Source organism: Phasianus colchicus, chromosome 37 (genome assembly GCF_987193195.1).
Source record: "Phasianus colchicus chromosome 37, bPhaCol1.hap1.1, whole genome shotgun sequence".
Taxonomy (NCBI): Eukaryota; Metazoa; Chordata; class Aves; order Galliformes; family Phasianidae; genus Phasianus; species Phasianus colchicus.
The window spans coordinates 1369103-1385695 of record NC_143472.1 but is presented as its reverse complement, the minus strand read 5'-3'; the positions used below and the strand labels follow the sequence as shown (position 1 = coordinate 1385695).

General features: G+C 59.4%; 1 protein-coding gene across 1 annotated transcript in view; it reads left to right on the top strand.

Annotated features, from left to right (window-relative positions):
• Window positions 1-16593, top strand: part of LOC149913456 (autophagy-related protein 2 homolog A-like) — a 60719-nt gene that overhangs the window by 11522 nt on the left and 32604 nt on the right. The window contains exons 7-12 of the mRNA XM_090129765.1: window positions 1099-1179; window positions 3009-3115; window positions 3211-3303; window positions 10855-10925; window positions 11633-11709; window positions 16093-16242. Of these exons, the coding sequence (XP_089985891.1) occupies window positions 1099-1179; window positions 3009-3115; window positions 3211-3303; window positions 10855-10925; window positions 11633-11709; window positions 16093-16242 (579 nt within the window). The remainder of the gene's footprint in view (window positions 1-1098; window positions 1180-3008; window positions 3116-3210; window positions 3304-10854; window positions 10926-11632; window positions 11710-16092; window positions 16243-16593) is intronic.

The window sequence follows — 16593 nt, the reverse complement described above, 5'->3', positions numbered from 1 at the left end:
TGGGATGGGTTATGGGGTCACTTATGGGGTAGGGGTTTATGGAGCGGGTTATGGGGTGGGGGGGTTATAGGGTCAGTTATAGGGTGGGGGTTTAAGGGGCGGGGTTATGGGGTGGGGGGGTTATGGGGTCAGTTATAGGGTGGGGGGTTATAGGGTCAGTTATAGGGTGGGGGTTTATGGGGCGGGGTTATGGGGTGGGGGGGTTATGGGGTCAGTTATAGGGCAGGGGTTTATGGGGTGAGTTATGGGGTGGGGGGTTATGGGGTCAGTTATAGGGTGGGGGGTTATAGGGTCAGTTATAGGGTGGGGGTTTAAGGGGCGGGGTTATGGGGTGGGGGGGTTATGGGGTCAGTTATAGGGCAGGGGTTTATGGGGCGAGTTATGGGGTGGGGGGTTATGGGGTCAGTTATAGGGTGGGGGGTTATAGGGTCAGTTATAGGGTGGGGGTTTAAGGGGCGGGGTTATGGGGTGGGGGGGTTATGGGGTCAGTTATAGGGCAGGGGTTTATGGGGCGAGTTATGGGGTGGGGGGTTATGGGGTCAGTTATAGGGTGGGGGGTTATAGGGTCAGTTATAGGGTGGGGGTTTAAGGGGCGGGGTTATGGGGTGGGCGGGTTATGGGGTCAGTTATAGGGTGGGGGGTTATAGGGTCAGTAATAGGGTGGGGGTTTATGGGGCGGGGTTATGGGGTGGGGGGTTATGGGGTCAGTTATAGGGCAGGGGTTTATGGGGCGAGTTATGGGGTGGGGGGTTATGGGGTCAGTTATAGGGTGGGGGGTTATAGGGTCAGTTATAGGGTGGGGGTTTATGGGGTGGGGTTATGGGGTGGGGGGGTTATGGGGTCAGTTATAGGGCAGAGGTTTAAGGGGCGGGGTTATGGGGTGGGCGGGTTATGGGGTCAGTTATAGGGTGGGGGGTTATAGGGTCAGTTATAGGGTGGGGGTTTAAGGGGCGGGGTTATGGGGTGGGGGGGTTATGGGGTCAGTTATAGGGCAGGGGTTTATGGGGCGAGTTATGGGGTGGCGTTATGGGGTGGGGGGGTTATGGGGCGGGTTATGGGGCGGGTTATGGGGTGGGCACTATTATGGGATGCCCGCAGGAGCTGGTGGTGTCGGTGGCCCTGGAGGGGGCGACGCTGAGGCACCGCCCGGAGCCCCCAGAGCTGCGCTGGTACCGCCAGGTATGGGGGCGCTTTTGGGGGCGCTATTTGGGGTCGCTATTTGGGGTCTCCCTATTTGGGGTCCCTATTTGGGGTTTTCCCTTTTTGGGGTCCCTATTTGGGGTCACTATTTGAGGTCCCCCTTTTTTGGGGTACCTTTTTTGGAGTCCCTATTTGGGGTTTCCCTTTTTGGGGTCCCTATTTGGGGTCTCCCTATTTGGGGTCCCTATTGGGGGTTTTCCCTTTTTGGGGTCCCTATTTGGGGTCCCCCTTTTTTGGGGTCCCCTTTTTTGGGGTACCTTTTGGGGTCCCTATTTGGAGTTTCCCTTTTTGGGGTCCCTTTTTGGGGTCCCTATTTGGGGTCCTCCTTCTTTGGGGTCCCCTTTTTTGGGGTCCTTATTTGGGGTTTCCCTTTTTGGGGTCCCTATTTGGGGTCCCTATTTGGAGTTTCCCTTTTTTGGGGTCCCTATTTGGGGTTTCCCTTTTTGGGGTCTCTATTTGAGGAGTTCCTATTTGGGGTTCCCCTTCTTTGGGGTTCTTTTTGGGGTCCCTATTGGGGTGTTCCTATTTGGGGTCCCTATTTGGGGTTTTCCCTTTTTGGGGTCCCTATTTGGGGTCACTATTTGAGGTCCCCCTTTTTTGGGGTACCTTTTTTGGAGTCCCTATTTGGGGTTTCCCTTTTTGGGGTCCCTATTTGGGGTCGCTATTTGGGGTCTCCCTATTTGGGGTCCCTATTTGGGGTTTTCCCTTTTTGGGGTCCCTATTTAGGGTCCCCCTTTTTTGGGGTCCCCTTTTTTGGGGTACCTTTTTTGGGGTCCTTATTTGGGGTTTCCCTTTTTGGGGTCCGTATTTGGGGTGTTCCTATTTGGGGTCCCTTTTTGGGGGTCCCTCTTTGGGGCTCCCCTTTTTTGGGGTATGTATTTGGGGTCCCCTTTTTTGGGGTACCTTTTTTGGGGTGTTCCTATTTGGGGTCCCTTTTTGGGGTCCCTATTTGGGGTTTTCCCTTTTTGGGGTCCCTATTTGGAGTCCCCCTTTTTTGGGGTCCCCTTTTTTGGGGTACCTTTTGGGGTCCCTATTTGGAGTTTCCCTTTTTGGGGTCCCTATTTGGGGTCCCTATTTGGGGTTCCCCTTTTTTGGGGTCCCCTTTTTTGGGGTACCTTTTGGGGTCCCTATTTGGAGTTTCCCTTTTTGGGGTCCCTATTTGGGGTCGCTATTTGGGGTCTCCCTATTTGGGGTCCCTATTTGGGGTTTTCCCTTTTTGGGGTCCCTATTTGGGGTCCCCCTTTTTTGGGGTCCCCTTTTTTGGGGTACCTTTTTTGGGGTCCCTATTTGGGGTTTTCCCTTTTTGGGGTCCCTATTTGGGGTCCCCCTTCTTTGGGGTCCCCTTTTTTGGGGTCCTTATTTGGGGTTTCCCTTTTTGGGGTCCCTATTTGGGGTCACTATTTGGGGTCCCCCTTTTTTGGGGTCCCTCTTTGGGGTTTCCCTTTTTGGGGTCCCTATATGGGGTCTCTTTTTTGGGGTTCTCTATTTGGGGTCCGTATTTTGGGGTTCCCCCTCAGCCCCCCATTTTTTGGGGTCTTCCCCCCCCCCCACCCTACAGCTTCTGGATCTGCTGTGCCTGGAGGACGACCCCATTTTGGGGTCCCCATTTTGGGGTCTGGCTTTTGGGGTCCCTCTTTGGGGTCTCCATTTTGGGGTCCAGATTTTGGGGTCTGGCTTTTGGGGTCCCTCTTTGGGGTCTCCATTTTGGGGTCTGCATTTTGGGGTCCCCATTTTGGGCTTCTCTATTTGGGGTCCCCACCCCTCACCCCCCCATTTTTTGGGGTCTTCCCCCCCCCCCCACCCTACAGCTTCTGGATCTGCTGTGCCTGGAGGACGACCCCATTTTGGGGTACAGCCCCCCGACCCCATTAACCGAGCTCCACCTCCACCTGTGCCGCTGCGCCGCCGACTACAGGTGGGCGCGGGGGGGGATTTTATGGGGTGGGATTTTATGGGGTGGGATTTTATGGGGTGGATTTGGGGTCTCTGACGTGTGACCCCCCCCCACAGCCCCCCCCCGTTGCCCCTGCGGGTTTTTCTCACCGCTGAGACCCTCAGCATCAGCAGCAACGTCGTGAGCGACACCGCCGTGTTCCGGCTCAGGTCACGGGGGTTATGGGGTCGTGGGGGGATTTGGGGTCACAGGGGGGGTTATGGGGTCACGGGGGGATTTGGGGTTATGGGGGGGTTATGGGGTCACGGGGGGGATTTGGGGTCACGGGGCAGTTTGGGGTCATGGGGGGTTATGGGGTCATGGGGGGGGTTATGGGGTCGTGGGGGGATTTGGGGTCACAGGGGGGGTTATGGGGTCACGGGGGGATTTGGGGTTATGGGGGGGTTATGGGGTCATGGGGGGATTTGGGGTCACGGGGGGAATTGGGGTTATGGGGGGGTTATGGGGGCACGGGGGGATTTGGGGTCACGGGGGGATTTGGGGTTATGGGGGGGTTATGGGGTCATGGGGGGATTTGGGGTCATGGGGGCATTTGGGGTCACGGGGGGTTATGGGGTCATGGGGGGATTTGGGGTCACGGGGGGGTTTGGGGTTATGGGGGGGTTATGGGGGCATGGGGGGATTTGGGGTCACAGGGGGTTATGGGGTCATGGGGGAATTTGGGGTCACTGGGGGAGGTATGGGGTCACGGGTGGATTTGGGGTCACGGGGGGATTTGGGGTCACGGGGGGATTTGGGGTTATGGGGGGCTTATGGGGTTACGGGGGGGTTATGGGGGGTCACGGGGGGATTTGGGGTCACAGGGGGGGTTATGGGGTCACGGGGGGGTTTGAGGTCACGGGATTTGGGGTCATGGGGGGAATTGGGGTCACAGGGGGGTTTGGGGTCACGGGGGGTTATGGGGTCATAGGGGGATTTGGGGTTATGGGGGGGTTATGGGGTCACGGGGGGGGATTTGGGGTCTGGGGGGGTTATGGGGTCATGCGGGGCTTATGGGGTCACAGGGGGATTTGGGGTCACGGGGGGGGATTTGGGGTCATGGGGGGATTTGGGGTCACAGGGGGGGTTATGGGGGCACGGGGGGATTTGGAGTCACGGGGGGAATTGGGGTTATGGGGGGCTTATGGGGTCATGGGGGGGGTTTGGGGTCACGGGGGGATTTGGGGTTATGGGGGGTCACGGGGGGATTTGGGGTCACGGGGGGGTTTGGGGTCACGGGGCAGTTTGGTGTCATGGGGGGATTTGGGGTTATGGGGGGGTTATGGGGTCGTGGGGGGATTTGGGGTCACAGGGGGGGTTATGGGGTCACGGGGGGATTTGGGGTTATGGGGGGTTATGGGGTCGTGGGGGGATTTGGGGTCACAGGGGGGGATTTGGGGTCACGGGGGGATTTGGGGTTATGGGGGGTTATGGGGTCACGGGGGGGGATTTGGGGTCTGGGGGGGTTATGGGGTCGTGCGGGGCTTATGGGGTCACAGGGGGATTTGGGGTCACGGGGGGGGATTTGGGGTCGGGGGGGGTTATGGGGTCGTGCGGGGCTTATGGGGTCACAGGGGGATTTGGGGTCACGGGGGGGGATTTGGGGTCACGGGGGGTTATGGGGTCACGGGGGGTTATGGGGGCACGGGGGGATTTGGAGTCACGGGGGGAATTGGGGTTATGGGGGGGTTATGGGGTCATGGGGGGGGTTTGGGGTCATGGGGGGATTTGGGGTTATGAGGGGGTTATGGGGTCACGGGGGGTTATGGGGTCACGGGGGGATTTGGGGTCACAGGGGGGGTTATGGGGTCACGGGGGGATTTGGGGTCACAGGGGGAATTGGGGTTATGGGGGGGTTATGGGGGCATGGGGGGATTTGGGGTCACAGGGGGATTTGGGGTCACGGGGGGATTTGGGGTTATGGGGGGCCACGGGGGGGGTTGGGGTCACGGGGGGGTTTGGGGGCACAGGGGGATTTGGGGTCACGGGGGGATTTGGGGTTATGGGGGGCCACGGGGGGGGTTGGGGTCACGGGGGGGTTTGGGGGCACAGGGGGATTTGGGGTTATGGGGGGGTTATGGGGTCATGGGGGGATTTGGGGTTATGGGGGGGTTATGGGGGCACGGGGGGATTTGCGGTCACAGGGGGGTTTGGGGTCATGGGGGGATTTGGGGTTATGAGGGGGTTATGGGGTCACGGGGGGTTATGGGGTCACGGGGGGATTTGGGGTCACAGGGGGGGTTATGGGGTCACGGGGGGATTTGGGGTTATGGGGGGGTTATGGGGTCATGGGGGGGGTTTGGGGTCACGGGGGGATTTGGGGTCACAGGGGGGTTTGGGGTCAGGGGGCAGTTTGGTGTCATGGGGGGATTTGGGGTTATGGGGGGGTTATGGGGTCACGGGGGGATTTGGGGTTATGGGGGGGTTATGGGGGCACGGGGGGATTTGGAGTCACGGGGGGAATTGGGGTTATGGGGGGGTTATGGGGTCATGGGGGGGGTTTGGGGTCACGGGGGCATTTGGGGTTATGGGGGGTCACGGGGGGATTTGGGGTCACAGGGGGGTTTGGGGTCACGGGGCAGTTTGGTGTCATGGGGGGATTTGGGGTTATGGGGGGGTATGGGGTCACAGGGGGATTTGGGTCACGGGGGGTTATGGGGTCATGGGGGGATTTGGGGTTATGGGGTGTTATGGGAGGCCACGGGGGGATTTGGGGTCACGGGGGGATTTGGGGTTATGGGGGGTCACAGGGGGATTTGGGGTCACGGGGGGGTTTGGGGTCACGGGGCAGTTTGGTGTCATGGGGGGTTATGGGGTCATGGGGGGGGTTTGGGGTCATGGGGGGATTTGGGGTTATGGGGGGTCACGGGGGGATTTGGGGTCACGGGGGGGTTTGGGATCACAGGGGGCATTTGGGGTCACGGGGGGAGGTATGGGGTCACGGGGGGATTTGGGGTCACAGGGGGAATTGGGGTTATGGGGGGCTTATGCGGTCACGGGGGGTTATGGGGGGTCACGGGGGGATTTGGGGTCACAGGGGGGGTTATGGGGTCACGGGGGGGTTTGAGGTCACGGGATTTGGGGTCATGGGGGGAATTGGGGGCACAGGGGGATTTGGGGTAACGGGGGGATTTGGGCTTATGGGGGGGTTATGGGTTCACGGGGGGGTTTGGGATCACGGGGGGAATTGGGGTTATGGGGGGGTTATGGGGTCACGGAGGGGGATTTGGGGTCGGGGGGGGTTATGGGGTCGTGCGGGGCTTATGGGGTCACAGGGGGATTTGGGGTCATGGGGGGGGATTTGGGGTCGGGGGGGGTTATGGGGTCACGGGGGTTATGGGGTCGTGGGGGGGTTATGGGGTCACGGGGGTTATGGGGTCGTGGGGGGGTTATGGGGTCACGGGGGGATTTGGGGTTATGGGGGGGTTATGGGGTCACGGGGGGGATTTGGGGTCACAGGGCAGTTTGGGGTCATGGGGGGTTATGGGGTCATGGGGGGGGTTTGGGGTCATGGGGGGATTTGGGGTTATGGGGGGTCACGGGGGGATTTGGGGTCACAGGGGGGGTTATGGGGTCACGGGGGGGTTATGGAGTCACGGGGGTTATGGGGTCACGGGGGGGTTTGGGGTCACCGGGGGGTTTGGGGCCACGGGGGGTTATGGGGTCACGGGGGCATTTGGGGTTATGGGTGGGTTATGGGGGCACAGGGGGATTTGGGGTCACGGGGGGAATTGGGGTTATGGGGGGGTTATGGGGGCACGGGGGGATTTGGGGTTATGGGGGAATTTGGGGTCACGGGGAGACTTATGGGGTTATGGGGGGCTTATGAGGTCACGGGGGGGTTATGGGGGGTCACGGGGGGATTTGGGGTCACAGGGGGGGTTATGGGGTCACGGGGGGGTTTGAGGTCACGGGATTTGGGGTCATGGGGGGAATTGGGGTCACAGGGGGGTTTGGGGTCACGGGGGGATTTGGGGTCACGGGGGGTTATGGGGTCATGGGGGGATTTGGGGTTATGGGGGGGTTATGGGGGCACGGGGGGATTTGGGGTTATGGGGGGGTTATGGGGTCATGGGGGAATTTGGGGTCACGGGGGGGTTTGGGGTTATGGGGGAATTGGGGTTATGGGGGGGTTATGGGGGCAAGGGGGGATTTGGGGTTATGGGGGGGTTATGGGATCGGGGGGGGATTTGGGGTCACGGGGGGGTTTGGGGTCATGGGGGCATTTGGGGTCACCGGGGGAATTGGGGTTATGGGGGGGTTATGGGGGCAAGGGGGGATTTGGGGTCACAGGGGGAATTGGGGTTATGGGGGGGTTATGGGGTCATGGGGGGGTTTGGTGTCACGGGGGGATTTGGGGTCACGGGGGTTATGGGGTCATGGGGGGATTTAGGGATATGAGGGGGTTATGGGGTCACGGGGGGTTATGGGGTCACGGGGGGATTTGGGGTCGGGGGGAGGTTATGGGGTCATGGGGGGGTTTGGGGTCACGGGGGGAATTAGGGTTATGGGGGGGTTATGGGGGCACAGGGGGATTTGGGGTCACAGGGGGGTTTGAGGTCACGGGATTTGGGGTCACGGGATTTGGGGTCACGGGAGGAATTGGGGTCACAGGGGGGTTTGGGGTCATGGGGGCATTTGGGGTCACGGGGGGTTATGGGGTCATGGGGGGATTTGGGGTCACGGGGGGAATTGGGGTTATGGGGGGGTTATGGGGGCATGGGGGGATTTGGGGTCACAGGGGGTTATGGGGTCATGGGGGAATTTGGGGTCACTGGGGGAGGTTTGGGGTCACGGGTGGATTTGGGGTCACGGGGGGATTTGGGGTCACGGGGGGGATTTGGGGTTATGGGGGGCTTATGGGGTTACGGGGGGGTTATGGGGGGTCACGGGGGGATTTGGGGTCACAGGGGGGGTTATGGGGTCACGGGGGGGTTATGGAGTCACGGGGGTTATGGGGTCACGGGGGGGTTTGGGGTCACCGGGGGGTTTGGGGCCACGGGGGGTTATGGGGTCACGGGGGCATTTGGGGTTATGGGTGGGTTATGGGGGCACAGGGGGATTTGGGGTCACGGGGGGAATTGGGGTTATGGGGGGGTTATGGGGGCACGGGGGGATTTGGGGTTATGGGGGAATTTGGGGTCACGGGGAGACTTATGGGGTTATGGGGGGCTTATGAGGTCACGGGGGGGTTATGGGGGGTCACGGGGGGATTTGGGGTCACAGGGGGGGTTATGGGGTCACGGGGGGGTTTGAGGTCACGGGATTTGGGGTCATGGGGGGAATTGGGGTCACAGGGGGGTTTGGGGTCACGGGGGGATTTGGGGTCACGGGGGGTTATGGGGTCATGGGGGGATTTGGGGTTATGGGGGGGTTATGGGGGCACGGGGGGATTTGGGGTTATGGGGGGGTTATGGGGTCATGGGGGAATTTGGGGTCACGGGGGGGTTTGGGGTTATGGGGGAATTGGGGTTATGGGGGGGTTATGGGGGCAAGGGGGGATTTGGGGTTATGGGGGGGTTATGGGATCGGGGGGGGATTTGGGGTCACGGGGGGGTTTGGGGTCATGGGGGCATTTGGGGTCACCGGGGGAATTGGGGTTATGGGGGGGTTATGGGGGCAAGGGGGGATTTGGGGTCACAGGGGGAATTGGGGTTATGGGGGGGTTATGGGGTCATGGGGGGGTTTGGTGTCACGGGGGGATTTGGGGTCACGGGGGTTATGGGGTCATGGGGGGATTTAGGGATATGAGGGGGTTATGGGGTCACGGGGGGTTATGGGGTCACGGGGGGATTTGGGGTCGGGGGGAGGTTATGGGGTCATGGGGGGGTTTGGGGTCACGGGGGGAATTAGGGTTATGGGGGGGTTATGGGGGCACAGGGGGATTTGGGGTCACAGGGGGGTTTGAGGTCACGGGATTTGGGGTCACGGGATTTGGGGTCACGGGAGGAATTGGGGTCACAGGGGGGTTTGGGGTCATGGGGGCATTTGGGGTCACGGGGGGTTATGGGGTCATGGGGGGATTTGGGGTCACGGGGGGAATTGGGGTTATGGGGGGGTTATGGGGGCATGGGGGGATTTGGGGTCACAGGGGGTTATGGGGTCATGGGGGAATTTGGGGTCACTGGGGGAGGTTTGGGGTCACGGGTGGATTTGGGGTCACGGGGGGATTTGGGGTCACGGGGGGGATTTGGGGTTATGGGGGGCTTATGGGGTTACGGGGGGGTTATGGGGGGTCACGGGGGGATTTGGGGTCACAGGGGGGGTTATGGGGTCACGGGGGGGTTTGAGGTCACGGGATTTGGGGTCATGGGGGGAATTGGGGTCACAGGGGGGTTTGGGGTCACGGGGGGTTATGGGGTCATAGGGGGATTTGGGGTTATGGGGGGGTTATGGGGTCACGGGGGGGGATTTGGGGTCTGGGGGGGTTATGGGGTCATGCGGGGCTTATGGGGTCACAGGGGGATTTGGGGTCACGGGGGGGTTTGGGGTCACGGGGGGTATGGGGTCACAGGGGGATTTGGGTCACGGGGGGTTATGGGGTCATGGGGGGATTTGGGGTCACAGGGGGGGTTATGGGTTCACGGGGGGAATTGGGGTCACGGGGGGTTATGAGTTCACGGGGTGGTTTGGGGTCATGGGGGGGTTTGGGGGCACGGGGCGATTTGGGGTCACGGGTGGGTTTGGGGTCACTGGGGGGGTTATGGGGTCACGGGGGGATTTGGGTTTACGGGGGGATTTGGGGTCACGGGGAGGAATGGGGGAAGTTTGGGGTTATTGGGGGGAATCTGGGGTTATGGGGTCTGTGGGGTTATGGGGGGGAATGGGGACAATGGGTCAGTGGGGTACTGGGGTTCTCTGTGGGTCTCTATGGGGTTTCTATGGGGTCTCTATGGGGTCGCTCTGGGGTCTCTATGCGGTTTTGTATGGGGTCTTTATGGGTTCTCTCCATGGGTCCCAATGAGTCCCAATGGGTCTCTATGGGTCTCCATGGGTCTCTATGGGGTCTCTATGGGTCCCTGTGGGTCTCTATGGGTCCCAATGGATCTCTATGGGTTCCTATGGGTTGCTATGGGTCTCTATGGGTCTCCATGGGTCTCCATGGGTCCCTATGGGTCCCTATGGGTCTCCGTGTGTCCCTATGGGTCTCTATGGAGTCTCTATGGGTCTCCGTGGGTCTCCATGGGTCCCTATGGGTCCCTATGGGTCTCTATGGGGTCCCAATTGGTCCCAATGGGTCCCTATGGGTCCCTATGGGTCCCTATGGATCTCCATGGGTCTCCATGGGTCTCCATGGGTCCCAATGGGTCCCAATGTGTCCCAATGGGTCCCTATGGGTCTCCGTGGGTCCCAATGGGTCCCTATGGGTCTCCGTGGGTCCCAATGGGTCTCTATGGGTCTCCGTGGGTCCCAATGGGTCTCTATGGGTCCCTATAGGTCCCTGTGGGTCTCCGTGGGTCCCTATGGGTCTCCGTGGGCCAATGGGTCTCTATGGGTCCCTATAGGTCCCTGTGGGTCCCTATGGGTCCCTATGGGTCTCCATGGGTCCCTATGGGTCCCAATGGGTCCCAATGTGTCCCAATGTGTCCCTATGGGTCTCCATGGGTCCCTATGGGTCTCTGTGGGGTCTCTGTGGGGTCCCTATGCGTCCCAATGGGTCCCTATGGGTCTCTGTGGGGTCCCTATGGGTCCCAATGGGTCCCTATGGGGCTGCCCCACAGGCTGCTGGTTGATGACGGGGCGCTGTTCCTCACTGAGCGCTGCGATGGGGCCGGGTTGGAGCTGCAGAAAGGTGAGACCTCCGTGGCAATTAGTGCCAATTAATGGCAATTAATGGCACCCCAGTATCCCCCAATGTCCCCCACGGCCTCCCCAGTAGCACCCCTATGGCACTTCAATGCTAATTAATGGCAATTAGTGGTAATTAGTGGCACCCCAATGTCCCCCAATGCTCCCCTAAAGTCTCCCAATGACACCTCAATGCCAATTAATGGCAATTAATGACAATTAATGGCACCCCAATGTCCCCCAATGCCCCCCTGATGTCCCCTAGTGGCACCATAATGCTAATTAATGCAAATTAATGGCACCCCAATGTCCTCTAATGCCCCCCCAGCATCCCCGAGTGACACCTTAATGCCAATTAATGCCAATTAATGCCAATTAATGGCACCCCAGTGTCTCCCAATGCCCCCCTGATGTCCTTTAGTGGCACTATAATGGCAATTAATGTCAATTAATGTTAATTAATGGCACCCCCATGTCCCTCAATGCCCCCTTAATGTCCCCTAGTGGCACCATAATGCCAATTAATGGCAATTAATGCCAATTAATGGCACCCCAGTGTACCCCAGTGTCCCACAATGGCACCATAATGCCAATTAATGTCAATTAGTGGCGCCCCAGTGTCCCCCACCACTGCCCCCCCCCCCCCCAATAGCATCTTAATGTCAATTAGTGGCAATTAATGCCGTTAATTAATGCTCCCCCCTCCCCCAGACTTTGTGTGCGTGGTGGACGTGGATTTCATGGAGCTGCAGATCAGCACCTGGAAGGGCAGCGGGGGGCAGAGAGCGGTGAGGGGGGGGCTATGGGGGGCTATGGGGGGTTATGGGGGGCTATGGGGGGGTTATGGGGGGCTATGGGGAGTTATGGGGGGCTGTGGGGGGGTTATGGGGGGCTATGGGGGAGTTATGGGGGGCTGTAGGGGGTTTATGGGGGGCTATGAGGAGTTATGGGGGGGCTATGGGGGGGTTATGGGGGGCTGTGGGGGGGCTATGGGGGGTTATGGAGGGGTCAAGGGGGGCTATGGGGAGGTTATGGGGGGCTGTGGGGGGGCTATGGGGGGTTATGGAGGGGTCAAGGGGGGCTATGGGGAGGTTATGGGGGGCTGTGGGGGGGTTATGGGGGGGTTATGGGGGGCTGTAGGGGGTTTATGGGGGGTTATGGGGGGGCAGTGGGGGGTTATGGGGGGGCTGTGGGGGGCTGTGGGGGAGTTATGGGAGGTTATGGGGGGGCTATGGGGGGCTGTGTGGGGGTTATGGGGGGGCAGTGGGGGGTTATGGGGGGCTACAGGGGGCTATGTGGGGCTGTAGAGGGTTTATGGGGGGCTATGGGGAGTTATGGGGGGCTATGGGAGGTTATGGGGGGCTGTAGGGGGGTTATGGGGGGACTATGGGGCGGTGTGGGGTGTTATAGGGGGGCTATGGGGGGTTGCAGGGGGTTATGGGGGGGCTATGGGGGGTTATGGGGGGCTGTAGGGAGTTATGGGGGGGCTATGGGGGGCTATGGGGAGGTCGTGGGGGGGCTACGGGGGGGCTGTGGGGGGTCATGGGGGGCTGTATGGGGGGTTTTGGGGGGCTACGGGGGGCTGTGGGGGAGTTATGGGGGGGCTATGGGGGGGTTATAGGGGGGCTGTGAGGGGTTATGGGGGGCTGTGGGGTGGTTATGGGGGGTTAAGGGGGGGCCGTAGGGGGGTTATGGGGGGCATTGGTGGGCTATGGGGGGTTGTAGGGGGTTATGGGGGGGCTATGGGGGGCTGTGGGGTGTTATAGGGGGTTATGGGGGGGCTATGGGGGGCTGTAGGGGGTTATGGGGGGGCTATGGGGGGCTGTGGGGTGTTATAGGGGGTTATGGGGGGGCTATGGGGGGCTGTAGGGGGTTATGGGGGGGCTATGGGGGGCTGTGGGGTGTTATAGGGGGTTATGGGGGGGCTATGGGGGGCTGTGGGGGGGTTATGGGGGGCTATGGGGGGCTGTAGGGAGTTATGGGGGGCTGTGGGGGGGTTATGGGGGGCTATGGGGGGCTGTAGGGAGTTATGGGGGGCTGTGGGGGGCTATGGGGGACTGTGGAGGGGTTATGGGGGGGGGCTGGGGGGGTTATGGGCAGTGTTATAGGGGCTGGGGGGGGTTAAGGGAGGCAATGGGGGGTTATGGGGGAGTTATGGGGGGGTTTTGGGGGGGTTATGGGGGACCATGGGTCTCTATATGTCCCTATGGCTCCCTATGGGTCTCTATGTGTCCTTATACGTCCCTACGTGTCTCTACATGTCCCTATATGACCCTGAGGATCCATCTTTGTCCCCATATGTCCCCATATGTCCCTATATGACCCTGAGGGTCCCTATGGGTCCCTATATGTCTCCATGGCACACAGTGCTCTCTATGGGTCCCTATAGGTCTCTATACGTCCCTACATGACCCTGATGGTCCCTGTGTGTCCCTATGTGTCCCTATATGTCCCTACGTGTCCCTTCTGTCCCTATATGACCCTAAGGGTCCCTATGGCTCCTTGTGTCTCTATATGTCCCTATAGGTGTCTGTACATCCCTCTATGACCCTGAGGGTCCCTGTGTGCCCCTATGTGCCCCTATATGTCCCTACGGGTCCCTATGGGTCTCTATGGGTCCCTATATGTCCCTACGTGTCCCTTCTGTCCCTATATGACCCTGAGGGTCCCTATGGATCCCTGTGTGTCTCTATATGTCCCTATAGGTGTCTGTACGTCCCTATATGACCTGGAGGGTCCCTATGTGCCCCTATGTGTCCCTATATGTCCCTATGTGCCCCTATGTGTCCCTATGAGTCCCTATGGGTCCCTATGGGTCTCGATGGGTCCCTACGTGTCCCTTCTGTCCCTATATGACCCTGAGGGTCCCTATGGATCCCTGTGTGTCTCTATATGTCCCTATAGGTGTCTGTACGTCCCTATATGACCCGGAGGGTCCCTATGTGTCCCTATGGGTCCCTACGGGTCTCTGTGGGTCTCTGTGGGTCCCCATATGTCCCTACGTGTCCCTAATGTCCCTATATGACCCTATAGGTCCCTATGGATCCCTGTGTGTCTCTATATGTCCCTATAGGTGTCTGTACGTCCCTATATGACTCTGAAGGTCCCTATGTGCCCCTATGGGTCCCTATGTGTCCCTATGGGTCTCTATGGGTCCCTATATGTCCCTACGTGTCCCTTATGTCCCTATATGACCCTAAAGGTCCCTATGGATCCCTGTGTGTCTCTATATGTCCCTGTAGGTGTCTGTACGTCCCTATGTGTCCCTATGTGTCCCTATGTGTCCCTATGGGTCCCTACGGGTCTCTGTGGGTCTCTATGGGTCTCTATATGTCCCTACGTGTCCCTTATGTGCCTCTATGACCCTGAGGGTCCCTATGGATCCCTGTGTGTCCCTATATGTTCCTATAGGTGTCTGTACGTCCCTATATGACCCAGAGGGTCCCTATGTGCCCCTATGTGTCCCTACGGGTCCCTATGGGTCTCTATGGGTCCCTATGTGTCCCTACGTGTCCCTTATGTCCCTATATGACCCTGAGAGTCCCTATGGATCCCTGTGTGTCTCTATATGTTCCTATAGATGTCGGTACGTCCCTATATGACTCTGAAGGTCCCTATGTGTCCCTATGTGTCCCTACGGGTCCCTATGGGTCCCTATGTGTCCCTTCTGTCCCTATATGACCCTGAGGGTCCCTATGGATCCCTGTGTGTCCCTATATGTCCCTATAGGTGTCTGTACGTCCCTCTATGACCCTGAGGGTCCCTATGTGTCCCTATGGGTCCCTACGGGTCTCTGTGGGTCTCTATGGGTCCCCATATGTCCCTATGTGTCCCTTCTGTCCCTATATGACCCTATAGGTCCCTATGGATCCCTGTGTGTCCCTATATGTCCCTATAGGTGTCTGTACGTCCCTATATGACCCTGAAGGTCCCTATGTGCCCCTATGTGTCCCTATGTGTCCCTACGGGTCTCTGTGGGTCTCTATGGGCCCCCATATGTCCCTATGTGTCCCTTCTGTCCCTATATGACCCTGAGGGTCCCTATGGATCCCTGTGTGTCTCTATATGTTCCTATAGATGTCTGTACGTCCCTATATGACTCTGAAGGTCCCTATGTGCCCCTATGTGCCCCTATGTGCCCCTATGTGTCCCTATGTGTCCCTATGTGTCCCTATGGGTCCCTATGGGTCCCTATGAGTCTCTATGGGTCCCTATATGTCCCTATGTGTCCCTTCTGTCCCTATATGACCCTGAGGGTCCCTATGGATCCCTGTGTGTCTCTATATGTTCCTATAGATGTCTGTACGTCCCTATATGACCCTGAGGGTCCCTGTGTGCCCCTATGTGCCCCTATGTGTCCCTATGTGTCCCTACGGGTCTCTGTGGGTCTCTATGGGTCCCCATATGTCCCTACGTGTCCCTTCTGTCCCTATATGACCCTGAGGGTCCCTATGGATCCCTGTGTGTCTCTATATGTCCCTATAGGTGTCTGTACGTCCCTATATGACTCTGAAGGTCCCTATGTGCCCCTATGTGTCCCTATGTGTTCCTATGGGTCCCTATGTGTCCCTACGTGTCCCTTCTGTCCCTATATGACCCTATAGGTCCCTATGGATCCCTGTGTGTCCCTATATGTCCCTATAGGTGTCTGTACGTCCCTATATGACCCTGAAGGTCCCTATGTGCCCCTATGTGTCCCTATGTGTTCCTATGGGTCCCTATGTGTCCCTACGTGTCCCTTCTGTCCCTATATGACCCTATAGGTCCCTATGGATCCCTGTGTGTCCCTATATGTTCCTATAGGTGTCTGTACGTCCCTATATGACCCTGAGGGTCCCTGTGTGCCCCTATGTGCCCCTATGTGTCCCTATGTGTTCCTACGGGTCTCTGTGGGTCTCTATGGGTCCCCATATGTCCCTACGTGTCCCTTCTGTCCCTATATGACCCTGAGGGTCCCTATGGATCCCTGTGTGTCTCTATATGTTCCTATAGATGTCTGTACGTCCCTATATGACTCTGAAGGTCCCTATGTGTCCCTATGTGCCCCTATGGGTCCCTATGGGTCCCAATGTATCCCTGTGGGTCTCTATATGTCCCTATGTGTCCCTATAGGTCTCTATACGTCCCTATACGACCCTAAAGTTCCCTATATGTGTGTGTCCCCCCCCCAGCCGCAGCCCCCCGAGGAGCTCCGTGCCGCCCCCTTGCGGCTCCGCGCCCGCACGTGTCCCGACAGCACGGCCGCTATCGTGCGTCTGTTGCGATACCTGGGGGCACCCGGCCCCACAGCCGGCCCCACAGCCGGGCACGGGAAGCCCAAAGTGGGTCTGGGGGGGGGGAGTGGGACCCCATATTGGGTGTGGGGGGGGTGTGGGACCCCATAATAACCTGCATATGGGAATGGGGGGATATGGGATCCTATAGTGGGTGTGGGGGGGATATGGGACCCCCATGTGGGTCTGGGGGGAGGGTGGGACCCTATAGTGGGTGTGCGGGGGATATGGGACCCCATAGTGGGTGTGGGGGGATGTGGGACCCCATAGTGGGTGTGGGGTGGATGTGGGACCCCATAGTGGTTGGGGGGGTGTGTGGGACCCCATAATGGGTGTGGGGGGGATGTGGGACCCCATAGTGGGTATGGGGGGATATGGGACCCCAAGTGGGTGTGGGGG